Genomic DNA, 24,309 nt, shown 5'->3' with positions numbered 1-24,309 from the left:
AGCAGTTTGGTAAAATTGTAGCTGATCATGTATTTTCCATGGCAACCAAACCCAGCCTTTGGCATATTTAAGGGAGTCTGCAGTTTTGGTACTACTATGCACTGGTAAGCACCATTTGGGATAGAAACTAAAATGACTTTATAAAATTACATTTACTGGAATAAAATCTAATCATGTCAGTTGACATCACTGGTTTGAATTTTTCCCAGCTCAGAACTAATATCATTTCCCTATAGAGGGGCATGCATTTCCAGAACCCAGCCATGCTGAGTGGTTCATCTTGCAAAGAAAACAGTATATTTGAGGCTCTACTGTCATGCTCTGGTTTCTGACAAGAGACTAAACCTGTTAGATCAAACCCTCTTTCAAATAACACTACTCACCTCCTTGTCAGAGAGCCTAGGTCAGTGATAGTACATACTGAGTCTCTCCCACTTTGTTCAGCAAATTTAATAAGATACCAACTCTGCAATTCAGAGAGAGTTTTGCATCCCAAGGATTTTGATATATCGTGTTTTTATTTTCATTCAGTTCAATATATTTTCTAATTGACCTTATGGTTTCCTCTTTGACCTGTGTGTTATTTAGAAGTCTGCTGTTTAATTTCTAAATGCTTGGAGTTTTCCCAGATATTTTCATGTTACGGATTTATTGTCTAGTTCTGTTATAGTCCAAAACATTTAGTATGATTTCAATTCTTTTATATTTGTTGAGGTTTCTTTTATGGCCCAGAATATATTCTATGTTGCTTAATGTTCCATGTGTATTTGAAAATAATGCGTGTTCTGCTTGTTGGATGGAATGTTGTATCAAGGTCAATTAGGTCAAGTTGGTTGATAGTGTTGTTCAGGTCTTCCGTACCTCTACTGATTTTCTTCCTGCTTGTCCTATTGATACTGAGAGAAGAGGGAAGTCTCCAAACTTAATTGTGGATTTGTCTATTTCTCCTTTCAGTTCTATTCGTTTTTGTTGCATGTAATTTGAAACTCTATTGTTAATTACATCGGTATTAAGTACTGTTATGTCTTCTTGGTGAGCTGACTCTTCTGTCACTATCTTTTGGTAATTTACTGGTCTGACAGTTACTTTGCATGATATTAACACAGACACTCCAATTCTTGATTGGTGTTAGCACAGCGTATCTTTTTCCCATCCTTTTAGTTTTAGGTTATTTATGTCTTTATATTTGAAATGTGTTTCTTTTAAGCAGCACATAGCTGTGCCTTACTTTTTTTTTTTTAAATCCAATCTGACAAAACTGTCTTTTAATTGGTGTGCTTAGAAGAGATATTTTTATAAATCAGAAAATGTGCATTATATTTTTGTGATCCCAAGATTCATTATTTTTTCTGAGATATCTTCTTGGTTTTGCATCTTGACTCAGGTTTTTAAAGCTGTGAAAGGAAGGAAGACAGAATCCAATCTGACATTTAAGGGAATTATAACACACTGAGCCCCCACTATTCTGCCAAACACTCTGCTAGATCCTTTGCTCTCAATCGCCTGGTGCGACAGGACTGTTCCCTCCATCTCACTAATGGAGGCAATGGGGGCCCCTAGCACAGGCTGATAACAGCCCCCAATACACATTTTCCCCTTCTTCTTAGTAACAAAATAATTCACCAAGGTCACCAAGAAAAAAAAGCACATTTCCCAGTCTGATGTGGCAAGGTTTGCCTTGGAACTTAGTTCTGGCCAATGAGATACAAACTGCAGTATAGATCCTGGAAACTTTCCCCCAGAGACAGCTGACCCACATGCTCTGTTTCTTTGTTCATTCCTTCCTCCATCCTATTACCTGGAATATAAATATAATGACTATAGCACCAACTGTCACACTGGGCCATGAGGAAAATGGGCACAGTCTTGGGGTGGTACAACAGTGAGCTGTAAGAGACCTGGGTCCCCTGGGGACTTTGTAGTGTAAAACCATACCTGCCCATGGGTGCTTACCTCCTGACTTTTACATGAGAAGAAAGAAAAAAGAAAAACCATCTATCTTGAGGAAGCTACCATTTTGGGAGGAGTCTGTTATTTGTCCTGAACTCAATCTTAATGGATATAGCCTCAGGCTAATTACTATCACAGTGTTATATAATTACACTGTAATTCATATTTTGACAGATTCATACTAATATCTCTTACAGTTTTGTGGGAAAGTTGTATAGAAGTGGGAGAAGCAGCTATTTTACTTTATTTGATTTTTCAATTTGCTAAATTAAAAATGACCAAAAACCAAAATGGTGGTGGGAGTGGGGAAGCCACAGTAAACTTAGAATTCCAGAACCTGACTCTGCCCAAACCAGCTATATACACTTAGGGAAGTCACTTAATCCTTCTGAACCTCAAGTTCCTATAAAATAAAAATACCAACACCTACTTCATTGAGTTGTCTGAAGAAGTAAATAAGACATATCATGAAAGTCAATTATCATATGGTTTCACTTATTTGTGAAACGTCAGGAATAACACAGAGGACATTAGGAGAACGAAGGGACAAATGAAGGCAGGGAATTGGAGGGGGAGACGAACCATGAGAGACTATGGACTCAGAAAAAAACTAACGGTTTTAGAGGGGAGGGGGTGGGGGGATAGGTGAGCCCGGTGACGGGTATTAAGAGGGCGCGTATTACAGGAGCACTGGGTGTTACACGCAAACAATGAATCTTGGGACACTGCATCAAAACTAATGATGTATGGTACAGTGACTGACATAACATAATAAAAAAAAGTCTATCTTGTCCAATATACACAAACACACACACAAAAGACATATCATGTAATAGAGCTTGCTAAGTATAAGCACTACGTAAAGACAAGGTCTTGTGATCATAAAACCAGAAGACATTTCATACATAAAATAATCTCACAAATATACTTCCAGCGGTGGGTAGGTGTAGGTGTGTGCTGCTAGTTATAAATGAAAATAAACTGAAAAACCTACTCTAGTTGGGAACTTAAGAGCATAATAAATAACACCTCAGTGCTTACTGCCACAAACTTAGATTTCTATATACCTTTATATCAAAATACTCACAATTCTTTAATATCTCCTTTTTTAAGTCATAGAAAACATTTAAGTATTTTTTTGCTTTGTTTCAATAAGCTGACTTGCATCAAAATGTGTATTTAATAATTTAGCTTTCTCTATAATACCTTAGAAACTTAGCCAGAGTGATTGCTTTGTTAAACATTGCATGCTTTTTTAATTTATTATTTATTTATTTATTTGAGTTTATTTATTTGACAGAGATCACAAGTAGGCAGAGAGGCAGGCAGAGAGTGAGAGGGAAGCAGGCTCCCTGCTGAGCAGAGAGTCAGATGCTGGGCTCGATCCCAGGACCCTGAGATCATGACCTGAGCCAAAGGCAGAGGCTTTAACCCACTGAGCCACCCAGGTGCCCCTGCATGCTTTTTTAAAACTATATTTCATGTTAAGTGTTTTTAAAGTGTTCAAGAGAGATAAAAAGGCAAAGTCTATCTTAAGTCTGAAGCTGGCAGAAAAATAAAACCTGTGTGCCGGACTTGGGATGGGGACAGCTAGAACAGACCTTGCTTGTAACAAGGTCAGGAGAGGAGGGTCTGAGAGCTGGTGATGGAAAACGCACTGGAAGCAGAAGATGGCTCTGTCCACCAGCATTAGGGCTTGGGGACAGTGGCAGGTAAATAAAGCCAGAAGGAGGGCTACTGGGGTGATCGAGAGCTTTGAAGATGAGAGGCAATTTCACACCAAATCAGAGAGTCCCAGCTTTGCGCAGACCTGAGGCGGGAATCCGGGGGAAGGCGTACAGTGGGGTTAGTGTTGGTCCACCTTGAACCTGCAGGACTTCTGGCTGAGTGAGCATCAGTGCACCTGGGAGTGTGAGCCAGAAGCCTCAGTTTAAAGCCAGCTGTGCACGGCATATGTTTTTTCTATCTGGTGGAGTTCATCTAATTCATAGATATGTTTTTAAGGAATTCATACTTTTCTTAAGGTTCAGGTTTCCTAATAAGGCAGCCTTGCTGGAGAGAGGACCATAAATACCCACCCGCCGGTGGTCAGTAACTTGAAGCATAAGAACTCGAAAGAAGATAATCTGCGTCTAAGAAGAACAGTTTATAAATCTATTTCAGCCATTTACAAATATAAGCATAACCCTCCAATTATTCATTATTTGACTTCCCCATTTGGAGAGCACCACTCTATCTAAAAATTGAGGCTTATATTTTAAGAACTACATTTTCTGGGATTTTAAAAAAGTGATTAAAAAATCAAATAGCTATTTCTAGCCTCTCTGCTCTTCCTTCCCTGGATGTGGTGCTGCATTCTGGTCCCCTGGAGATCTAAAATGCCCTTCATCCCACAATCACTACTGCTTGGTTCTTCTGAGGACAGCCCCAGTTAAGGTCAACTCCAAACACAAGGTAAGACCCCTAGTCCCTGAAGGGTGACTTGAGGATGAGAAGCTTTCAAGAGGAGGATGAGCTGAGAGCCTTGTCTCCACATCCACAGGAGACATGACGTAACACAGATGATAGCAATTTTAGCCACTCCACAGGGACTCGACTCCTAGACCACAAAATTTGCCATCCCAAACTTCACCCGGGCATATAATCGGGGATTCCAGTTTCTCCTCAGGTGTGTGTGTGTGTGTGTGTGTGTGAGAGAGAGAGAGAGAGAGAGAGAGAGAGAGAGAAAGAGAAGAGACAGGGGGCGAGAGAAGAGAAGGAAAGGAGGGAGGGAGAGGGCAGAGAGAAATACTGATGGAATTTCCTCTTTATAAGGCAACCTCGCTACACAGAGACTAAATCCACCATAATCTTTTATCTTGATTTATAGAAAAAATATCAAGGATCTGTCACATACAGATGAGTTTAGAACAAACGTGAAATCTATCCAAATGATTCGTCCACACTTTGAGACTATATTCCCAAGAAAGTGACATGAGGAAAACAGTAATTTGCATAACACTGCAAATAATAGCAAAAAATGGGGAAAATCTAAGGGCTCCAAGGAGAGATGTAACTTCTTCTAGTTTGGCAGCATGATTAAATGTTTCATATAACTATTAAATGGTAACTATGGAAAGTCTTTCTCCTCCCTTTCTTTCTTTCTTTCTTTCATTCTTTCTTTCCATGAAAAGAGGAAACAAGTAGACTTTTTCTTTCCATAGGTGTGCAGAATGGGCCAGGCCTGTGCTCTGGTCATTCACTGAGGCAGCAGGGTAGTAGGTGCTCAGATATTGTGCTCTTTCCTTTCCTATAGGCATCTATCCAGATCCTAGTCATCCTGCAAAGTCCATCACAGACAGGCCCTCCTCCATGGAGCTTCGATTGTAAGCTACCTGAGGACACGAGTGAGTCTTGGTCACCACTGACCAGTATATAGCTCTAGGTCATAGCTAGCCCTCATGTTACCTTTGTGCAAATCCGAAAGAAGTGCTCCTTCCTCTGGTGGGAGTGGCCCCACGCCCGGGCACAGGGCTTGGTGAGTGGCTGAAAAGTGGATGCATGTCATTCTCTACTAAGAGGGGGATGCCCCATTGCAGGGTACAAACGACCCCACCATCCACGGTGACCCTGCCTGGCCTGTGCTTTATCTATCCTAGGTGTTCAATAACCCAACCAGGGAGAAGGAAAGCTTGAGACTGGTTTATAAACACCCTTCCAGGCTGGCCAACGCATCAGGGAACTGGCAGAGAGTAAGCCATCTGGAGAGGACACAGAAGCTCCTGGACCCCCTATCCCCGGGCCCCAAATACGCGTCCTACGCAACTGTGCAAGTCTTACGTTTGGCTGTTCCTGAGTTGTGTCCTTTCTAACGCATGCAAGTCACGTGTTTTCCTGAGCTCTGTAAGTCACTCTGGTGAATTACTGGACCTGCGAAGGGGGTGGTGGAAACCCCTGGATTTGAAGCCAGTTGTTTAGCAGCACAGGTGGCCCCTGGAGCGTGTGACCAGCATCCAAAGTGGGGTGGGCCTTGTGAGAGTGGTCCTTAGCCTGTGGGGATGCCCTAACCCTGGACAGTTAGTGTTAGAATTGGATTCAGTTATTGGACACCTAGTCAATATGGAAAAATCTCCCACACACCTCATGTCAGAAAACATCATGCGTTAGGAGATGTTCTTGAAGTTATGTAAATTGAGTGCCTACTTAAAAAAACTATTATAATCAGGATTCTCCATCAGTGTGGGATAACACACATCAAAACCTCTGACTGAAGCACTAGTCAAAATATATACCTTCTAGAAGATTCTGTGGTAGCTCCACCAGACATGTCACAATTGGGAATGTATTGTAAATATGAAGTGTGCCAGCAGACACACCAGGGGATTAATTTCTGTGGTTGGTTCCTGAAAGCCCATCTAACCTAGCTGGGAGGGGACTCAGAGATGGACAGCCTTAGCCTGACAGGCCAAGGTGAAGAAAGGGGGAGGATATTCTTTTCCTTTTTCTGGGACTTGGGCCAACTCTATGCATAATTTCAGAGCAGGTGGAATTTGTCCTCTGCATCTTTCCTTTCTGTACCCTTTCCCCTCCTACCTGGGCTTCTTTCCCTAGGCTTTCTAGCTGCCCAAAGCTCTCCACTGGGGCAATCCCACCCTCCCAGGACTACCCCAAATTCCCCACAGCCCACTCCTTGTCTCTGATCAGAAATCCCCATTCCTTCAATGTGGTTCATTGGTTCTCAAATTTCACTGTACTTTATAAACAGCTGGGAATTAAAGGAAAACAAAACAAAACAAAAAACCCAAGCCCCATTCTCAAATATTTTGGTTCTATTGCTCTAGAGGTTTTGGGAACTGTTATTTTAAAAAGCATTGCAGGTGATTCTAATATGCCCCAGGGCTGAGACCCACCTCCCCCCACCAAGCCCCTCCACCAGCTAAGGGGATTCTATCTAGATACCAAAACCCTTTGATTGCATTTATTCCCACCAAGGATGTAAACAACTGATGTGTACTTATGAGGAGAGGCTGGTGAAATTCAGCGTTCAAATACAACAGGTTTGAGTGGAATGTTTAGATCTGGGGCACAGGCCAGCCCTGTTCTGAGATCTGCAGTAAAGACTTCTAAACCATTCTGGTTGGTTGCTGCTTCTCCCTCTTCCATGTCTGATTTCACAACACATGGAAATTCCAGCTCCCCCCAGCTTCCCCCCTGCCACCCTTCATGACCCCACATGATGCCCCACTCCAGTGGCCCCCATCTGATTCTGCTGACAGGGGTGCTGTTAAGGAGACAGGATTGCCCACCTCTAGATGGGCAATCTCTAGACGACCATTCTAAAATCAACTTTATAAGCTTAGTTCCCTTTTTCCTTCGGGGATATGCCCTGCTGGCCAAGATCTGAGAACTCGCGGACCTTAGAGTTCACAGTAGCTCCCCACACTGCACTGTCTGTCTTCTCTCACAAATGCAGGCTCGGCATTAGCTAAGGAAGTTGCAGCCGAAGCATCCACTGGGCTGAGTGAGGGGTAGAATGGTCCAGGCCCTGCTGTTGCCAAAGCCTTCTGCACCCCCATCTCACCGTTGATTCATTTGGCAGATGATTTCTGGTTCTATTCTTAGTGCTACGGCAGACATCAAATAAGACTGAAATACAAAAACTCAGTGTACTCCTTGTGTGGTTCCTGCTGACTTCAGAAGCTTCGGGAAAGGGCAGAGGGAAGCAGCACTGGATTGGACACATCCCATCTGGTAGGATCAGGGTGCACATCCCAGAACCAAAGCTTATCCGTGGGGGTGCCGGCATTGCTCTGGGGAGAAATTCAGGTGACAGTGGAAGATTTTGTCCTCTATTTTCAGATTCAAGGTGCTACACAACTAATAGGGAATCTCCTTTACAGACTGCTTCATCAGCATTACCCTCTTTAATCGACTTTCCTTTTTAGGAAGGGGAACCTGAGGGACAGAGAGGTTAGCCAACTTGCTCGACCTGAACTTGGGTCATTGGCCTGCAAAGCCCATGCTCAGAACCACTAAGTCGCAGAAAATCTAAAAACTCATTCGAGAAACACACTCACTCGTGGCCCTTGGCTTCCCAGGAGCCCCTCTCACAAACTCCACTCTGCTCCGCAGGCCTTCTTTGGGAAACCTACTGTATAGGGGCTCAGACACTGGTCAGGGGATGGCCAGGGGCGGGGTCCCCTGCAGCTGGGTAGGGATCACACACAGGCAAGGCTAGGAAGGAGGAATGGTTCTTTATGGCTTTCCCACAGGGGCCTGCTCGCCCCAGAAGGGAGAAAAGCCCATCTGTTGACCTATCTCAATGACAAAAGAAGCAGGAAACTCACAGTGAAGTAGAAATCCTCAATTTTTTTAAAAAAAGGGAAAAAATAAAGGGGAGGGGAGAAGGGAAAACTGTGTTTGGAAATCACTGTGGGGTCTACTGTATGTCTCAGGCCCACGTTCCCCAGGGAAGTCTGGGCTTCAGATTCAAGGCCTGTTTGCATGGCTGGCCTGAAGAAAAAGGTGCAGTGCCACCTGCCAAGGATGGCTGGGACCGTTTAGGTCCCTTCACTTGTGAGGGGAGCCACACCTGTGCTTGGCGGGCTGTCCGCACGACCACATGGGTTGCAGGTGAAGTGTTCTCTGTAAAGAGAAGAGAGCAGGCCAAGAGGGAAAGGCCACCCTAATTTCACCTTTGCTGACTGATTCCTGGGGAGACAGACGAACACATCCCCAAGAGACAAATGGGATCAAGAAATTGGAACACAGAGGGCTGCCTGGGTGGCTCAGTCAGTTAAGCAGCTGCCTTTGGCTCAGGTCATGATCCCAGAGTCCTGGGATTGAGTCCCGCATCTGGGCCCACCCCACCTGCTCAGCCGGGAGTCTGCTCCTCCCTCTGCATGCTGCTCTGCCTACTTGTACTTTCTCTCTCTGTCAAATAAATAAATAGAATCTTGAGAGGAAAAAAAAAAGGAATTGGAACATGGAAAATACTTGGTCTGTTCTTTGGGTGAGAGGTGAGAGCCCATCCATGTCTCGGACACCCCCAGTCTGGGGATCATCCTGTTATCTGCAAGGTCTCTTCTGGTTCAGAGTGAGCTATACCATAAGCTAGCCAAAGACTAGGAGTTTCGACATGAACCCTAGCGTGTTTAATCTGTCCAGGCTCATGTTTCCGATCTCGTTTTATATCATAGCGTGTCTCATGGCTACGGTAGCAGGAAGCCTTGGGATATCCGCAGAGATAGACTGCAGAGAGCACCTAGTGTTATCCAGCAAAGCTCTGCTGCTTCCTTTGGAGCTCTGCCTGCGCCAGGGGTACCAAGACGGGGTACTGCTCCCAGCACACCACACAGACGGATGTGCGTGCTGCCATCTGCAAAGAGTGCAGTCGAGGCCAGATTAGTTCCACCGTGAACTGTTTATGAAGCTGTCCTTGTAACAACAGAGACAAACAAATTACGGCTCCCTACAAGGCTTCCCTAACCCACCGCTGTGCTGGGGAAGATGCTTCATTTTTTCCAGGCAGCCCTGCCCTGGCTGATCACAGGAGACATAATTGCTTTTGTTAACACACATTCACAGGTATCAGGAAAAGACAGTCTTTAGGCTCCTCATTGTCAATGCCCTACTTACCAACTTCATCCCTGATGTTTGCAAGCTCGATTGACAGCTCTTTTTCTTTCACAAGGGCACTTTCATTCTGCGAAGACAAAACGGATACCGAGAGTCCCCTAGTTTTATGCTAGATAAGCACTTCACATGTTTCATTAATGCATCATATTAAGCAAATATTTCTAAGTGTAGCCCATAAGCAGGCAATTTTCTCATTATATGAGCATAGAAAAAAACCACAAAGCAGAGTCTGACTCGTTCATTTGTATCACATTCAAATCGCAAAGCTTGCAATGTAATAATAATACCCCCGGTTGTGCTTTTCTCTGTATTGTTCTCTTGTCTACATCGTCCTACAATACTTTGCGAGCCTACGTCCTGCACAGTAATCACCTGGTAGGTGTTACGATACCCTGTTAATTGTTATCACTAGTAGGAGATTTTTGACCATGAAGACATCTGTGCCGTACTTCTCCGAAGGGAGAATGCTTATTTTACCATCTGTCCCCTTACACTTACCCTTTTGTCCATACATACATGGTCGGCTACCTAATAATGAACAGAAAACTTAACATGAAACAGTTTTCTTTGTAAGGAGCCCAACACCAACATTCAAGGTTTCCAAGTTTTTTGTTGCATTTTTCTGCAGCACTAGAAGGAACAAGAGGAAAAGTCCCACTTGAAATGCTCTTTAGTGCAAATGGCGCCATGTGTAGTTAAATGACTGCTAAGTTGTTTTCAGATCATATGTCTTCCCTGACATAAAACAGGAGTCCCTGAAGAAATGCTGAATTTGTAATCTGGGTTACGGAGCCACCAGAAATAGTGACATGTGTTACACTTTCACGGTTACTAATAATAACGAGGCAAGGTGAGCTATATAAATCCTCTTCACGTGAGAGATACCAAAAATGTAGGCCTTCACAGAAAGTCTCTTCCTTCTGTAGAATGTGCTCCCAGAGCAAACATTTTCCAAAAGGGAAGTGAAGCTAAAATGTGTACCATATATCTAGCATGAATATTATCAGGGTGTTTTTTTTCTTAACCTCCTTTGACTCTGACCACAGCCCCTCCAAAGAACCGGTATCCAATGGAAATCAGCAGCGCGCACCATCTTATGTCTGTGGCTGTGGTGTCTACATCCAGGTAACACATGTGCTACGCTGGGTCAATGGGATGGACGGTCCCACGTTATCCAAAGGGTGTTTGCTATGCAATGTCATAACATCACAATACCTAAGTAAAACTCTATTTGCATAATAAACTGAGAACTATTATAGTCGCCACCATCAACGATTCTTAGCTTGTTTTCTTTTTTAAAGAATAATGTAGCAAAAATAAATCCTCTGAAGGACGAGGACTTCCATTTTATTCATGAAGCCTCATTCCTTCCATCTCAGCCCACAGTATCTTTGCCTTTCCTGAATTTGAAGGCTAGCAAACACACCTGAGAGTAGATGTTTTCCTAATCACTAAGCAATGCTGCCTCTATGTCATGCCCACCGCACAGGGTTGTTATGAGGGTTGAAGAAATTATTATGTGCAAAGTAGTTAGAAGGTTGCCTGACACTTAGCAAGCTCTATATAAATGTGAGTTGTTATTCTAACTCTGTTGTTTTCCTTTCGTTTCATTTGCAACTGGATAATATCCTACAGATACTACGGGCTTCTCCATATTAAGGATCTAAATGTGTTTAGAATGGGCATATTCTTATGTTCTGTTTTTTGTTTTGTTTTGCTTTTTAAAATACCTTTTTGGGGGCGCCTGGGTGGCTCAGTTGGTTGAGTGACTGCCTTCAGCTCAGGTCATGATCCTGGAGTCCTGGGATCGAGTCCCACATCCGGCTCCCTGCGCAGCGGTGGGGTCTGCTTTTCCCTCTGACCTTCCCCCTCTTGTGCTTGCTCTCTCTCTCAAATACCTTCTTGGGGCGCCTTGGTGGCTCAGTTGGTTAACATCCAACTCTTGATTTCGGCTTAGGTCATGACCTCAGGGTCCTGGGATCAAGTATGGGGCTCTACACTCAGCACAGAGTCTGCTTGTCCCTCTCCCTTTTGCTACTCCCCCAACTCATGCTCTCTGTCTCAAAAAAAAAAAAAAGGCTTCTCGGCTCTGACCTGATTCTATTCTAAGTTTGAAGTCTGGTTAACAGGGAAAGAGTGAAAGAGTTCAATCAGGCAGATCACAGGGATTTTCTATGCTTGTTCTAACACAGCATAATGTGGTCAACTGACATTCAACTTGTTACTACAAATTAAGAAAATGTGGTATTCCAGAGAGGGTAAATTTTAGTATCTACCCTGAGATAATCTTTTTTTTTTTTTCCCAAATATGGAATGCCTCTTGGATTTTCATGTCATCCTTGCTTAGGGGACATGTTAATCTTTTCTGTACCCGAAATAATTTTAAACTAGTGAAAAAATTAACTTGTTTCTACTATCAAGAATAATTTTTTGGGATGCCTAGATGGCTCAATCAGTATAGCATGCCACTCTTGATCTTGGGGTTGTGAGTTCGAGCCCCATGTTGGGTGAAGAATTACTTAAAAATAAAATCCTAAAAAAAAAAAAAAGAATAATTTTTGATCCTCAGTTCCTAAGCACAGCCAGAGAACAGAAATAAAGCTGAACATTGAACAACACAAGTTTGAACTTCCTCGTGATTTTTTAAATAATATTTTCTTTCCCCCAATTTATTGTAAGAATACCATTATCTAATACATATAGCATGCAAAATATGTGTTAATCAACCATTATCAGTAAGGCTTCTGGTCGACAGTGGGTTATTACTCATTAAGTTTTTGGGGAGTCAAAAGTTATACACAGATTTTTGGCTGTGCAGGGGGTCAGGGACCCTAATCCCCATGTTCTTCAAGGGTTAACTGCACTACACTTATCAGCCCCAAAATAGCATTATTAATGTATTCACAGTGAGACTGCCGAAAGATACAGACTTAGATGAGCTTAGGCAGTGAACAACCAGAATTTAAAACACAACAAACCAACTCTAATTTCTAATGCTCTCATGCGAGCCAACACTTGCCTCAGCTCCGAACAGCAGCACTGTCCCCCAATCTGGCCCCAGGGAAAGAAGCCCTGAGTGGATGTTAACAGTGTCCTGCCCAGCCATCTCCAAAATGACCATAGATCCCTCTATACTTTCCAGCCATGGGAAAATAAGACATTTGAGGAAGGAGTGGCTTACAGGTCCAGTAAGGAGGACAGGCCTCGGCGGGAGACAGTGCTGATGATGGTAGAGGTTGTGGGTGACCTTCAGACTTGACCACTTTGATGAAAAGCTGATGCCTATACTTCCCACCAGGCCTACCCCTCCCATCTTTGCTTTAGGAAAAACATGCTAAGAGAATATAAGAAGCAAAAAAAGAAAGGGAGCAGATGGGAAGAGAAGAGAGATGGAAGGGGATATAGGCAGGGGCCAGGGGAGACTACAGACCCAGCACCCTCTCCATTTTGGGAGGCAGCGAGGGGGAAGACTGAAGGAAGACAACCTGACCCCACCCGCATCGCCAAACTTTTGCAAGCATAGCCTGTAAGCCTGTAATACCAACCAGTTTCAAACTAGAGTCCTCAAGTGGCGTACTAAGGAAGGACTGATCAGTTGCCAAAGATTAGCAACCAACCTGAAGATGTCAACGTCAAGGAGAACAATTAAACTCTCCTAAGGTCTGGCTAGTTACTACACTTAAATTAGTGTGAACCTTTCCAAACACTTCACTATGCCAGGCACAGAGCTGGGTAAGCCCTTGACCTCGCTTAGTCCTCCAAATGCTGTCAGGTGGGCCCTGGGTTCTATTTCCCTGTGGAGAGAATAGAACTGGGGCTCCATGGCTAAGCAACCAGCCCCTGCATGCCTGGTTAGGAAATGGCAAAGCCAGAGTCCATACTCTTTGCTGAACACTAACACACTGGGAGGGCCTCCTCCTCCCCATGCTTATACAGACACAGCATCAAGATCCAAATCACATGGATCCTCAGATGGGATCTGAGCACAGAGTTTCATACCTAACTCTGAGTGAGTCAGTGTCAGCTCCTGACTACTTTAAAAAAAAAAAAAAAAAATCCTTGGTTGGATTCGCACCCATCCTACCACTAGAACTACCATCCCGTCTCCATGGTATTGATTTATAGGTCACATGCCAGTACCTGTCTGGTAGAGCGTACCAGGGCTGTAAGACCTGCTAGGGTAGCTGTTCTGTTTTCCCCATCAGCTGTCCCTAACCCCTTCTGGGGGCCCGCTAATTCATTCCTCCTGAAGATGCTGGCTCAGCCCAGTGCCGCTTGCTCAGGCCAGCCTATGCGGATTGGCGACAGTCCTTCCTTCTTAAGTGCTTGTTTTTGAAATGATACCAACTCTTCTAATTTATGAATTTTCTGCATCAGTGAAGTCACTTTTTGTTTCCTGCAGAATGATGTAAGGCTGCCCTGCGATGGAGTGAGTCAACAATGAGGACTGTAGGAACTCCCTTCCTTAAGGCAAGAAGGGAACCTCAAGAAACCTTCCATTCTCTCCACCTGCCTCTAAGTTACCCTTCCACCCATCATGGCTCAACAGATTCCAGCAGTGATCTTGCAAGACCCCTAGGTTCTGTTGAGTACCCAGGAGGAAGGCCGCCCCAAAGGCTCCCTTCAAAAGGATATCAGGCCACCGCTCCCCTTCGCTCCCCAACCTAAGCCAGTCCAGCGTGATGACATGGTGGGATGAAATTTGAGCAAGGCCTCCTCCAAGGGCCCAGTGTGAGATCAGTGCTTCCCTACATGGGGAATGAGTGGAAAATTCCTTACTGGTGCCAAGCACATGAGCTCCTGCTTTCACTCCAAAGGCCTAAAAATAGAACACAGTATTAACCATCCAAACTAGCCCGGTGATACTGTCCAGAAATCGCCAAGTCTAAAAGGCCATTCCTCTGCAATTACTGTTTACTCTAGGACAGGCTTAACTGGAAATGGACCCTTGGGGAACATTCATCTAAGCCCCATACAACAGCTGTGTCTTCTTAGCCACCTCTTTTATTTATTTGGTCACGCACATACCCCTCTGTTGCACACTGAGTTCTCTATTCTCTTTAGCGTGATAGGCTGTATTCACAGATGGAATCTGAGATGCGCTAGCCCCATAAAACATCCAACTCTCCCCTCTACCTCTAGCCTGGAACAGACCACCGCAAGTCGGCTACAGCGATGCCTACATTTCTTCTCACGTTTGGCTCTCCGTGCTGAGGTGCTCACAGACCATGGGGGTGGGGGGGCACTGCTTTCAATCTTTCCTAGTGACACAAACCTGGAAAAGCATAAAACCTGCTAATCATTCCACTAGCTTCAAGTAACTGGGTGCGTGGCCAAGCCCGAAGCCAGCCTGCCCCATGCCGTTACTGCAACGTGCTCGGTCGACGGGAGTTATCTGTTCAGGTGGCCGATGTTACCCATGTGAACTTGGTGGTAACACAAAGTGAAAACGTCCCTCCTTGTTAGCCTCACCCATGCGATTCTACCCTTGGGCATCTGCCACCTAAGCTCCTTGAATCAGAAACCAACAGAACACTCCGCTTCTTATTAAAGCTGAACGTTGGGGGAACGGAGGTATCTTCACCCCCAGCCCGTCAATCCAGAAATAGGGAATCCATACAAAACAGCACTGCTTTACTCAGTGCCTACTATGTGCCAGGCAGACATACCAGGCAGGATATTTCTGCCTTCAAGGAGTTGAAGAGTCTCCCAGAGAGTCAGTAAGTGAAAATACAATTATAAAACAATGCGTCAGAACTCAAGCCCGCGGGGCTGTCTCTGGAGAATTCCTGAGCGGAGGATGAACATGCAGGAGGAATGTTGGGTGCCCCCAGGTGAAAGCGGGGAGGATCCTGACACAAAACAGTACCGGAGGCTATTTCTGGGAACCTGTGTCACCTCTATCATACAGGTCCTTCTCTTTCTCTCACCTGTTCCTGCCTCTGCTCTGTGATTCTCCCTGAAGGAGTTCTTGATCAGCTACAAGGGGGCTGATGACAATTTCATAAAATTCACTACAATTCTGAGTGTTTTAACCAGCTGTCCTCTCCCCCCACCACACACACACATAAAAAATATATACATGTTGGGGCATCTGGGTGGCTCAGTTAGTTAAGCATCTGCCTTCTGCTCAGGTCATGATCCCAGGGTCCTGGGATCAAGCCCCCGTATCAAGCTTTCTGCTCAGTGGAGAGCCTACCTCTCCCTCTCCTTCTGCCTGCTTCTCTGCCTGCTTATACACACTCTCACTCTCTCTCCCCGCCTTCTGTCAAATAAATAAATAAAATCTTAAAATAAAAAATAAAAAATAAAAATAAAAATATATACATGTAAGCCCACAGACTCCCAACTAATATCTCATTTTTTCTATCCTTTTAGCCTGCCCTGGAGTCAATGCAGGTAAAACCAATTCAACTATGCAAGTTGGGCCACCTTCTCACAGGCTAAACACAAGAACCACACAGGGAATTAAATAAGACATCTATAGAATTATGCTGTTTGAAGAAACTTCCAGATCTTTTTTTATTGTGAATTTCTGAAATTCAAAGTGGACATACACACGCATGAAGTTACAAAGAGGTTAAGTTTTTCATTCTTTCCAGAAACAATACTACTTTTCACCCATGGCTCCATGAGCTCAGGTTAGGCTTTAATTCTACGTGGCAGAACTTTGTCTTCCTAGGGAAATATTTCTTCTGTATTTCAAAATGAACCAGTCACTAGGAGACATCAACAGAACGCACAAGTCTTCAGTGTTGTTTTCGTACCACCCTTTGTGAACGCTGCATTCATTTTCAATATTAATACGGGGAAGATTGGCCAGATTCATAACATGGCTCTGTGGAAAATTCCTTTGGGAGGTGGACTGACCTTTTGTTTTTCATTTCAGTTATTATGGCTTTAAGGCAGTACCGATGCCCTGCTTTGACTCAGTAAATAAATATTGTTTTTTTCACCCATAATTAATATAAGGCACTATATTTTTGTGTCTGCTTTTCTACTCTGCAATAAAATTTAATATAGACTAGTCAAGGGAAAGTATCCCTCACATTTATTATTCTTAATTACATGTCAGTGTCTGCTTGTGTGCAAAATGAACAAAACCACATCTTGCTTTAAAAGAAATTAGAAAGACTAAACTTAGGGTGCATCACCCAGGCTTTTTCCTGTGTATTGGTGATTACAAAATATCTAGCTTCCTAAGATGCTGTACTTAATAAGGCAAGGCCATACCCCACCTGGATTACTAATCAACAACTAGAAAGGACAGACTCTTAGGGGCCACAAGGTGAAGGAATGTGAATCCACAGAAGTAATGCTGGGACATTCTGGATCTCAGGGAAAGCAAAAGAAAGGAAAATGAGCCAGTGCTACGATTTTTAATTCCTTTATGCACCTCTACAGAAGTTTCTTGACCTTCCAGGATTTTATCTTATCACCTTCCCAAATTTATTACTGTCAGGTACTAGATGCCTGGGAAGAACAGTGAGGTGCCTTCTCCCAACCCACACCCCTCCCAACAGTGTAGAGAAAAGACCAGCCTTTGTGATTATAATCAACACATTAAGATTAGGGTGGAGATATGCAAAGTAACCCCCAAGGGGATATAGCACAGTACCTAAGCCAGCAAGACAAGGTGATTTGTGGAGAGAGCAAAAGTAGCTTAGAAAAGGCCATCATCAAGGCAGGTGACAATCACGCAGCCCTCTCAAGTACATTTCCCTCTGGAGGGGTGATGGGACACGGACACATTAGGCTCTGAGGCCACTGAATGCCTAAAGACCATAACTTGCTGGCTCAAATTCCATTCTCATCAAAGCTTCTTATGAAGCTGGACGTTTTTTTTTTTTTTAATTAAAGATTTAATTTATTTATTTGACAGCCAGAGATCACAAGTAGGCAGAGAGGCAGGCAGAGAGAGAGAGAGAGGAGGAAGCAGGCTCCCTGCTGAGCAGAGAGCCTGATGCAGGGCTTGATCCCAGGACCCTGAGATCATGACCTGAGCCGAAGGCAGAGGCTTAACCCACTGAGCCACCCAGGTGCCCCTGAAGCTGGACTTTTGACTCTAAAAAGAAGCACATGTTTCTCAGGCTTGTTATCGTTTGTTTGCTTGTCAGTGACATTTCTTATTGTTAAAAAAAAAAAACAAGTTGGCACTCTAGTTTACATCCAGTTTATTTCTCTCAATAACTCAATGCTCCTAAGAATGATCAGCTCTGGAAGGTACGGGTAAAGAGTTTCTGTGTGTGCAGGGGTGCTGGCTGGATCCTGCACCCAGACTTTGAAATCCATCTGTGTGTCCCAATGGCCTTCCCTGGCCACACCTTTCCTTTCAAAATACCTATAGAATGAGGCTTTCTATAGATTGCCTCTCTGTTCGAAATCCCAAGATGGATTTCTACTGCTTTTAACTCAAGTTAAAAAACTTGGGTCTGGCTTTCAGCCTGGAAAATATTTCCTCAGCACTCCCTATGTGCCTGGGTTTCCCACTGTGTTTACACTCATCTTTCATCAAACGGGGCTAACGCACCTTGACTCATGCACTCCTTGCTTAGAATTACATTCCTGTTCCTCACACAGTTCATTAAAACTCCACCCCGTTCCTCAAAGTGTAGTTCATGTTCCATTTTTTCCAGGAAACCTTGCCTAAGATTCCAGCATGGATTTCTCCTTTCCCTAGATTCCAGAAACAGGCATGGTCAGTGTCACATGACTTCCATACTCCAGTCTTCTACTCATGTATTAATTGGTCCACATGTGCTATTGTTGCCTCCCCAGCTTGTAATTTCTCTGGGCACGATGGAAGTACGACCCACCAAATAACTGGTCAACTCCACAGGGCAGGCTGGGCCCTTCTGAGACTTCTTTGACAGCCCCCATAATAACTGGGCAATAAATCTTGTAGATACTGTAAACCAGTGATAAATATTGTCCATGAAGAGGTTTTTTGAAAAGCTGAAAATACCTAAAGCATAATCAGCTTTAAAAAACCATTTGCTCATTTAACACATTTTTATTTATTTTATACTTCAGGCAAGATTCTATACTTTCTCCCAGTAAATAAAGGCGAAAGCAGCATCTTCGGGTTTACATTTCTTAGCTTCATCTCTGAAACTATTACTTAAAAGTATAAAGTATCTTTAATTGTCCCACGACTCTTATAGAACATATTGAAGCTACACTGTAATTAGAAATTGTTTTAACATTTCAAAAATTGAGTTCTCAAAATTAAGTTTTTTTATTTTGTGCCCATATAAAGTTCTGGGGAAATGTTTCTTTCTTTTTTTTTTTTTTTTTTTTTTTTTTTTTTTTTTTTTTTTTTTTTTTTGTGGTTGATTAGGCTGGTCTAAAGGAAGCAAGATTTATCAATTATTTCATCAGGCCTCTTTGAAATGTTGATGCTGGGATTGTTGGAGCTAATGAACACACTGGTAGATTTTTTACCTTGGGATTTAAAGAAGCTGGAGACTGGAGAAGAATCCCGTAATACCCTCAGCATCCAATGCCTGGCCCTATAGGTAACCGCTGAATAAACAAATGATTTTGGCATCCTGCCTGTGAAGGTATCCTTATGGGCAGTCAACTAAATAAAACAATGACTTTTTTAATTTTAAAAAAGAAAATCCTCAATTCCTAACATGAGCACCTATGACTATGTAGTTTCAAAACCTCCCTAGGGATATGCTCTGAACTATGGCAAAGGAAAGTCAAGACATATGGTTTATACCTAATGAGAAAGTTGACAGATGGCAGTTTTTAAGTTTTCGTCCGGAAAGAATAATTTGCAGTAAGTTTGAGGTTGCAAAGTAGAAACATTTAAAAGTTAACTTAAACATCACACTGCTGAAGAGAAGACATACTATTTGACTTCCAAAATCTCCAAATTAAAGAATGACACAGGGATGATTATTGTCAAGAACTTGATTTGAAACCCAAAAGGAGGACAGAGTCACTTTAAACTATATTTTCTCAAAGAAGGCCTGCGGATGTCAGCTTCTATTTCTAAAACCTCTGAACCATGACTTAGGAATCTGGACATTGTAATGTTGTTGTACATTCAACAAATTCTTCCCTTTTATTACAACTACCGTGACAAAGCTTCTTTCAACACCTTTTGGTGACCACTTCTCTTGAAAAAGGGCTTAATCGCTTCGATATCGAATTTGCAGATAACTGAGTGCAAATGTCTTTTATTTGTATTTGTTAAAAGCTCATGAATGTGTATATAAATATTTTAGTTCATACTCATGGTAGTAAAAGCAAAACCCATTGAAATAGTTACCCCTACTGGAACAAAACTACGGGTAACTTTTAAAATATCAGTGTAATTTTCCTAGGTCAAAGTTCATAAACAGAACTGATAACGAAGATGTTCCCAAGTGACCTCCTTGTAATGAGTTTTATATTAAACTATTTATTTTCCTTCACCTGGTCACACACTATACCTCAAGCTATCTATATAGCCGATGCCCATGTGGGTAGAGAAGAGGAAATTTCAACCCTTTATTAGGTCCCATTTCACGCATCTTGGAAAAATCCAAATGTATGTGAGAAAAAAAAATCACAGAGACAAGATTTTGTGCTAACATAATTTCTAGTAGTGAAATTAACAGCATCTCCCAACCTCTCTGTAAACTCAGAAGCAAATGTCAAAAGCAAAGAAAGGCTTTGTGTTGGAATTGTCATACAGTTCTCACTTGCTCCTGCTCTATTCCCAGGTCCCTGGCTGTGAATTTTCCTTCCAGTGAAGACTCGAATACACCTTCCCCTCGGACTCCGGGGCTGCTTAAGGTTTTACCTCTATGTTATTCACCCCTGTGTGATGCAAAGAAGTACAGCGAGGACAACAGCACCCTGCTTTCTTTTCTGACCTTAAGAATATAAATTACAAGGATGAATGTGGTTTATAAAAAAGAGTGGCAAACTTTCAAAGTTAGCAGTTGGCCAAAAGAAGCATGTCTAGCTCATCTAAATTCCCCACCGGAGCGTCTGGGGTTTCATAGGTACATTAAAATGCATTAGGAATATTCCAAGGATTTCTTGGCAGTCTGGATTTCAAGATGTTTGAGCGGAGCCCTGCTGTTTCGGGCAAATGCAACAGCTGCATTTAAGACTGGAGGAATAGAGAATTATGTAAGGCACTGCAGAGTAGGTGAGACCAAATGTTTCTGAAACGGCACTCACAATTCAGCACACTGGAACCCGTAAGGGCAGCCTCGGGCTCACCAACAAAGCGCACACACATAGGAGGGGAGAGAGACAGAGGTGGCTGGCTCAGGCTTTCTCTCTGCTCTTTCAAAGGAGGGAGGGGAGAGAAGGGAGGAGGAAGGCAAGTACCGTCTTGTCCAGGCACTGAAGGCAGTTATAAGGCTTGGAGCAGCAGTGGCCCATCCTGGCAGGCTGGCTGGCAAGGGGCCCTCCTTCATTCAACGTGTCAGCGGGTAATTCCTAAGGCGAGGTAATGGCTCAGGCGAGAGGGGTGCGCCGCCGGGAGCTGTCACAACTTCCATGTGGCCCCCTCGGCTACCTTATTTCTCCTAATAACTTCAGGAATCCGGAGCCGGAGGAACGGGAGGAGGAGCGCAGCCCGGTGGCGGCGTTAGGCTCCTGCTGCTGGGAGGGGCAGGGCGGGAGCTGGGAAGGGAGGGACAGGCGGCTGGGAGGGTCACTTTGCCCCTGGAATCCTCTGAAGGAGGCAAATCAATAGTCGCAGAACCAGCAAGCATTTCCCAGCGCCAGCTCCCTGGGAGGCCAGCCGCCTGCCCTTCCCGGGCGCCGCGGCCGCTCCCACCCTCCCCTGAGCGCGCCGATGCGCCTCTGCGCGCCGCAGACACGCCTGGAGAGGACGCAGGAAACACAAAAGAAGAGCCTGGTCTTCCAGGGATACTCTGGACTGAGCCCTGCGGAAGCCTCCGGGAGGGACTGGGCTCTGCTCGAATACAGGCTTGCTGTGTTCCTGAGAAGTACAGAAACCTATAGGCGTGAAGTGTATGGTCTTTCCTCCATGGAGCTCCTCCTCTGAGTACTGCTTGCTGCTGGGAACCACCAATGGCTCATTTTCAAATCGGTGTGCCGTGAACAAATTTGCCTTATTTGATGGTATCTTTGTAATTGAAATATAAATGTGGAATCGCTTGCGGAGGCAGACATGCACAGACCATTCAAGTGGTTTAAGTAATTAAAATTGGGGTTTGGGGCAAATCTTTCTGGGGAAGATATTAGCATATTAGCATATTAGCATAAAAGCCCTAGAGGACTTGATCTTTCTAGGCAATGAGTAATTTTTCAAAACAGTTAAAAATCAGAAAGAGAAGGGGATGGAGGCAAAAGCCCCTCCCCCACAAAGAGATGTGGTATTGAAAACATATATATTTATGTAATCTTAAAAATAAAAGAGGCAATAAAATAAAATAAAATAAAATAAAAGAGGCAAATGTTTATGAGGTCAACTTGATAATTCCTGATAACTCAAAGAAGAAACCCTGCAATGTACCACATGAAGAAATGTACAATTACCCCTTGGCCCGATAAATTTGTAAGATTATGAATAGACAATAGTCGTACAAATTAGATAATTTTACTAACTTGAGATCTTCCAAGGAGGTTTGAATTAAGGAGTACAGGCTATTTCAATTTGCTTGGAGAGAGGACAAGGATATTTGGTGATCAAATACAAACAGACTGAAAAATGTGCCCTAAACTTGAAAAAAATAAGTTCAAATCTTTCTTCAAAGCTCACCGGTAAACACTTGGGTAACAACTATACTAAAAAAAAAATAAATAAATAAAACAAAAAACTAACAGATAACTTAGCACAGTTGTTTAGGAAGGAAACATGGCTGTATCTACCACAATTGTATGTATGTACTTAAATTAAATTCCTATCAAAATTTTAAATGTATATCTCCTACATTAATACTCATGTAAATATGCAAGGATATATGCATAAGGATATTCCATTTAGTACTATTTCTAACAGCATAAAAATGGGAAACATCCTAGATATCCAGCACCTTTCCACCATATGGAAACATTGTTGAATGAGGAAATAAACTTTTATAAAACACAAAGCCAAACTATACACATAGACCCATTTGTAAATGTCCAGAAGAAAGCTTCTGGGAAAATGCACACTGTTCAGAGAAGAACATCTTACCCTTGGGAAATGGGAAATAGGAGTAAGAGAGCAAATTTCCACTTTTTTTTATCCTCTTGCCAGCGTGTGTGTGTGTTTTTAATTAATTAATTAATTAATTAATTTTTATTGTTTGAAAATAGAGGGCGCTGGTGGAAGACAGTGAGCACAGCCCAAGCTAGGTCATGTCAGAGGCACCAGCCTCCCTCCCTCTCACACAGGCTTACTCTCTGAAGCAGGAAGCCTGGACACACGTCTCAGAGGGAGAGAAGCTCATGCCACCCTGAGCTGAAACCTGCATGGAGAGCTGTTCCTGGGACTTTTGAAACCTTGGGAGAAGACCTTTCTATTGCAAGAAGCAGTGCCTTGGTGCACCCAGGTTCACAGCAGCCCAAAGGCGGGAACAACTCAAGTGTCCACCGACTGATGAATGGACAAGATGTGATTTATTCATACAGTGAAATATGATTCAGCCTTAAAAAGGAAGGGAATTCTGACGCATGCCTCTACGTGGATGTAACTTGGGGACATTAAGTGAAGTAAGCCAGTCACGAAAAGACAAAGAGACTGTATGATTCCTCTTATAGGAGGTACCCGGAGCAGTCAAATCCGTAGAGACAGAAAGTAGAATGGTGGTTGCTAGGGACTAGGGGGTGGGTATTTGCAAGATAAAAAGAATCCTAAAGATTGGTTGCATAAAATGCAAATGTGCGGCATGCCCCTGAGCTCATGTCCACTGAAATGGTTAAAATGGTAAATTTTTTGTCAAGTGTATTTTAACACAGCTATCTATCTATTTTAAAGTGGTGATTTGCGTTCTACCTGGAGACAAGACAGTCCTTGCACAAGAGGTACCTATCTGATCAAGTCACGGATAGAGCAAAGCCCCCGCTGTAGAAGGAACCAGCAGGACCTGGGGAGGTGCTAAGAAGAACCACCATAATGTACTTCTCCCCACAGTAATGTAAAGCATGACTTCTTTGGCACAATTGTCTTTCTGCACTTTAGGAAACTGTTTCTTTCTCCATTAGAATGTAGATTGCGCCGTACTAGAAAATTACTTCTTGTTGTTGGGTGATGCATGGGAGCGCTTGCCCACCCAATGGCCCATGGGAGATTAGGGTGGGATTCAGGAGGCTGCACAAGAAAGCCAGGATTCAGCTCCCCCCGCCCTTTTATTCACAGCTTATTATTTTTAACACTTACTAATAGGAGATATTTAAAACCACTGTACTTTTTAATTTGCATTTCTTTGCACAAGTAATTTGTTCCTTAGCAATACGCATTTTCTCTTTTGTGAATTATGTATCTATAGTCTTTGCCTGTTGGTATCCTAGGGTTTTTAAAGTTATTTCTGTAAAGCTGCCTGAATTTTCTTTTTTATCAGTTTCAGAGGTAGAATTTAGTGATCATCAGTTGCCTAAAACACACAGTGCTCATGACATCAAGTGCTCATGACATCAAGTGCTCTCCAGCTTCCCTTCTTGTGCAGAAGGCAGTAAGGGCAGGCGACTGGGGTGGCCCAGCCCATCCCACAGGGAGTTGCTGAGATTGCAGGCTTGGTAAGATCTCAGCACAAATAACCCGGATTTTGAGAGACGCACTAA

General features: G+C 43.4%; 1 protein-coding gene and 1 pseudogene across 3 annotated transcripts in view; both read right to left on the bottom strand.

The window, feature by feature from the left end:
• The window catches only part of MTUS2 (microtubule associated scaffold protein 2), a 574,399-nt gene that overhangs the window by 51,837 nt on the left and 498,253 nt on the right, over positions 1-24,309 (bottom strand). For 2 of the 3 annotated variants that reach the window (XM_032879978.1, XM_032879977.1), the window contains exon 9: positions 9,568-9,634. In XM_032879978.1, the coding sequence (XP_032735869.1) occupies positions 9,568-9,634 (67 nt within the window). Of the gene's footprint in view, positions 1-9,567; positions 9,635-20,904; positions 21,371-24,309 lie in introns of those variants that run through there. The other variant, XM_032879980.1, reaches the window with a different exon arrangement.
• Positions 11,870-11,970, bottom strand: LOC116880750 (annotated as a pseudogene).

The sequence above is a fragment of the Lontra canadensis genome, unplaced genomic scaffold, assembly GCF_010015895.1.
Source record: "Lontra canadensis isolate GAN:19392208 unplaced genomic scaffold, GSC_riverotter_1.0 scaffold67, whole genome shotgun sequence".
In the NCBI taxonomy this organism is placed as follows: Eukaryota; Metazoa; Chordata; class Mammalia; order Carnivora; family Mustelidae; genus Lontra; species Lontra canadensis.
The sequence above is the reverse complement of the archived record's forward strand: the minus strand, read 5'-3'. Positions and strand labels throughout refer to the sequence as shown.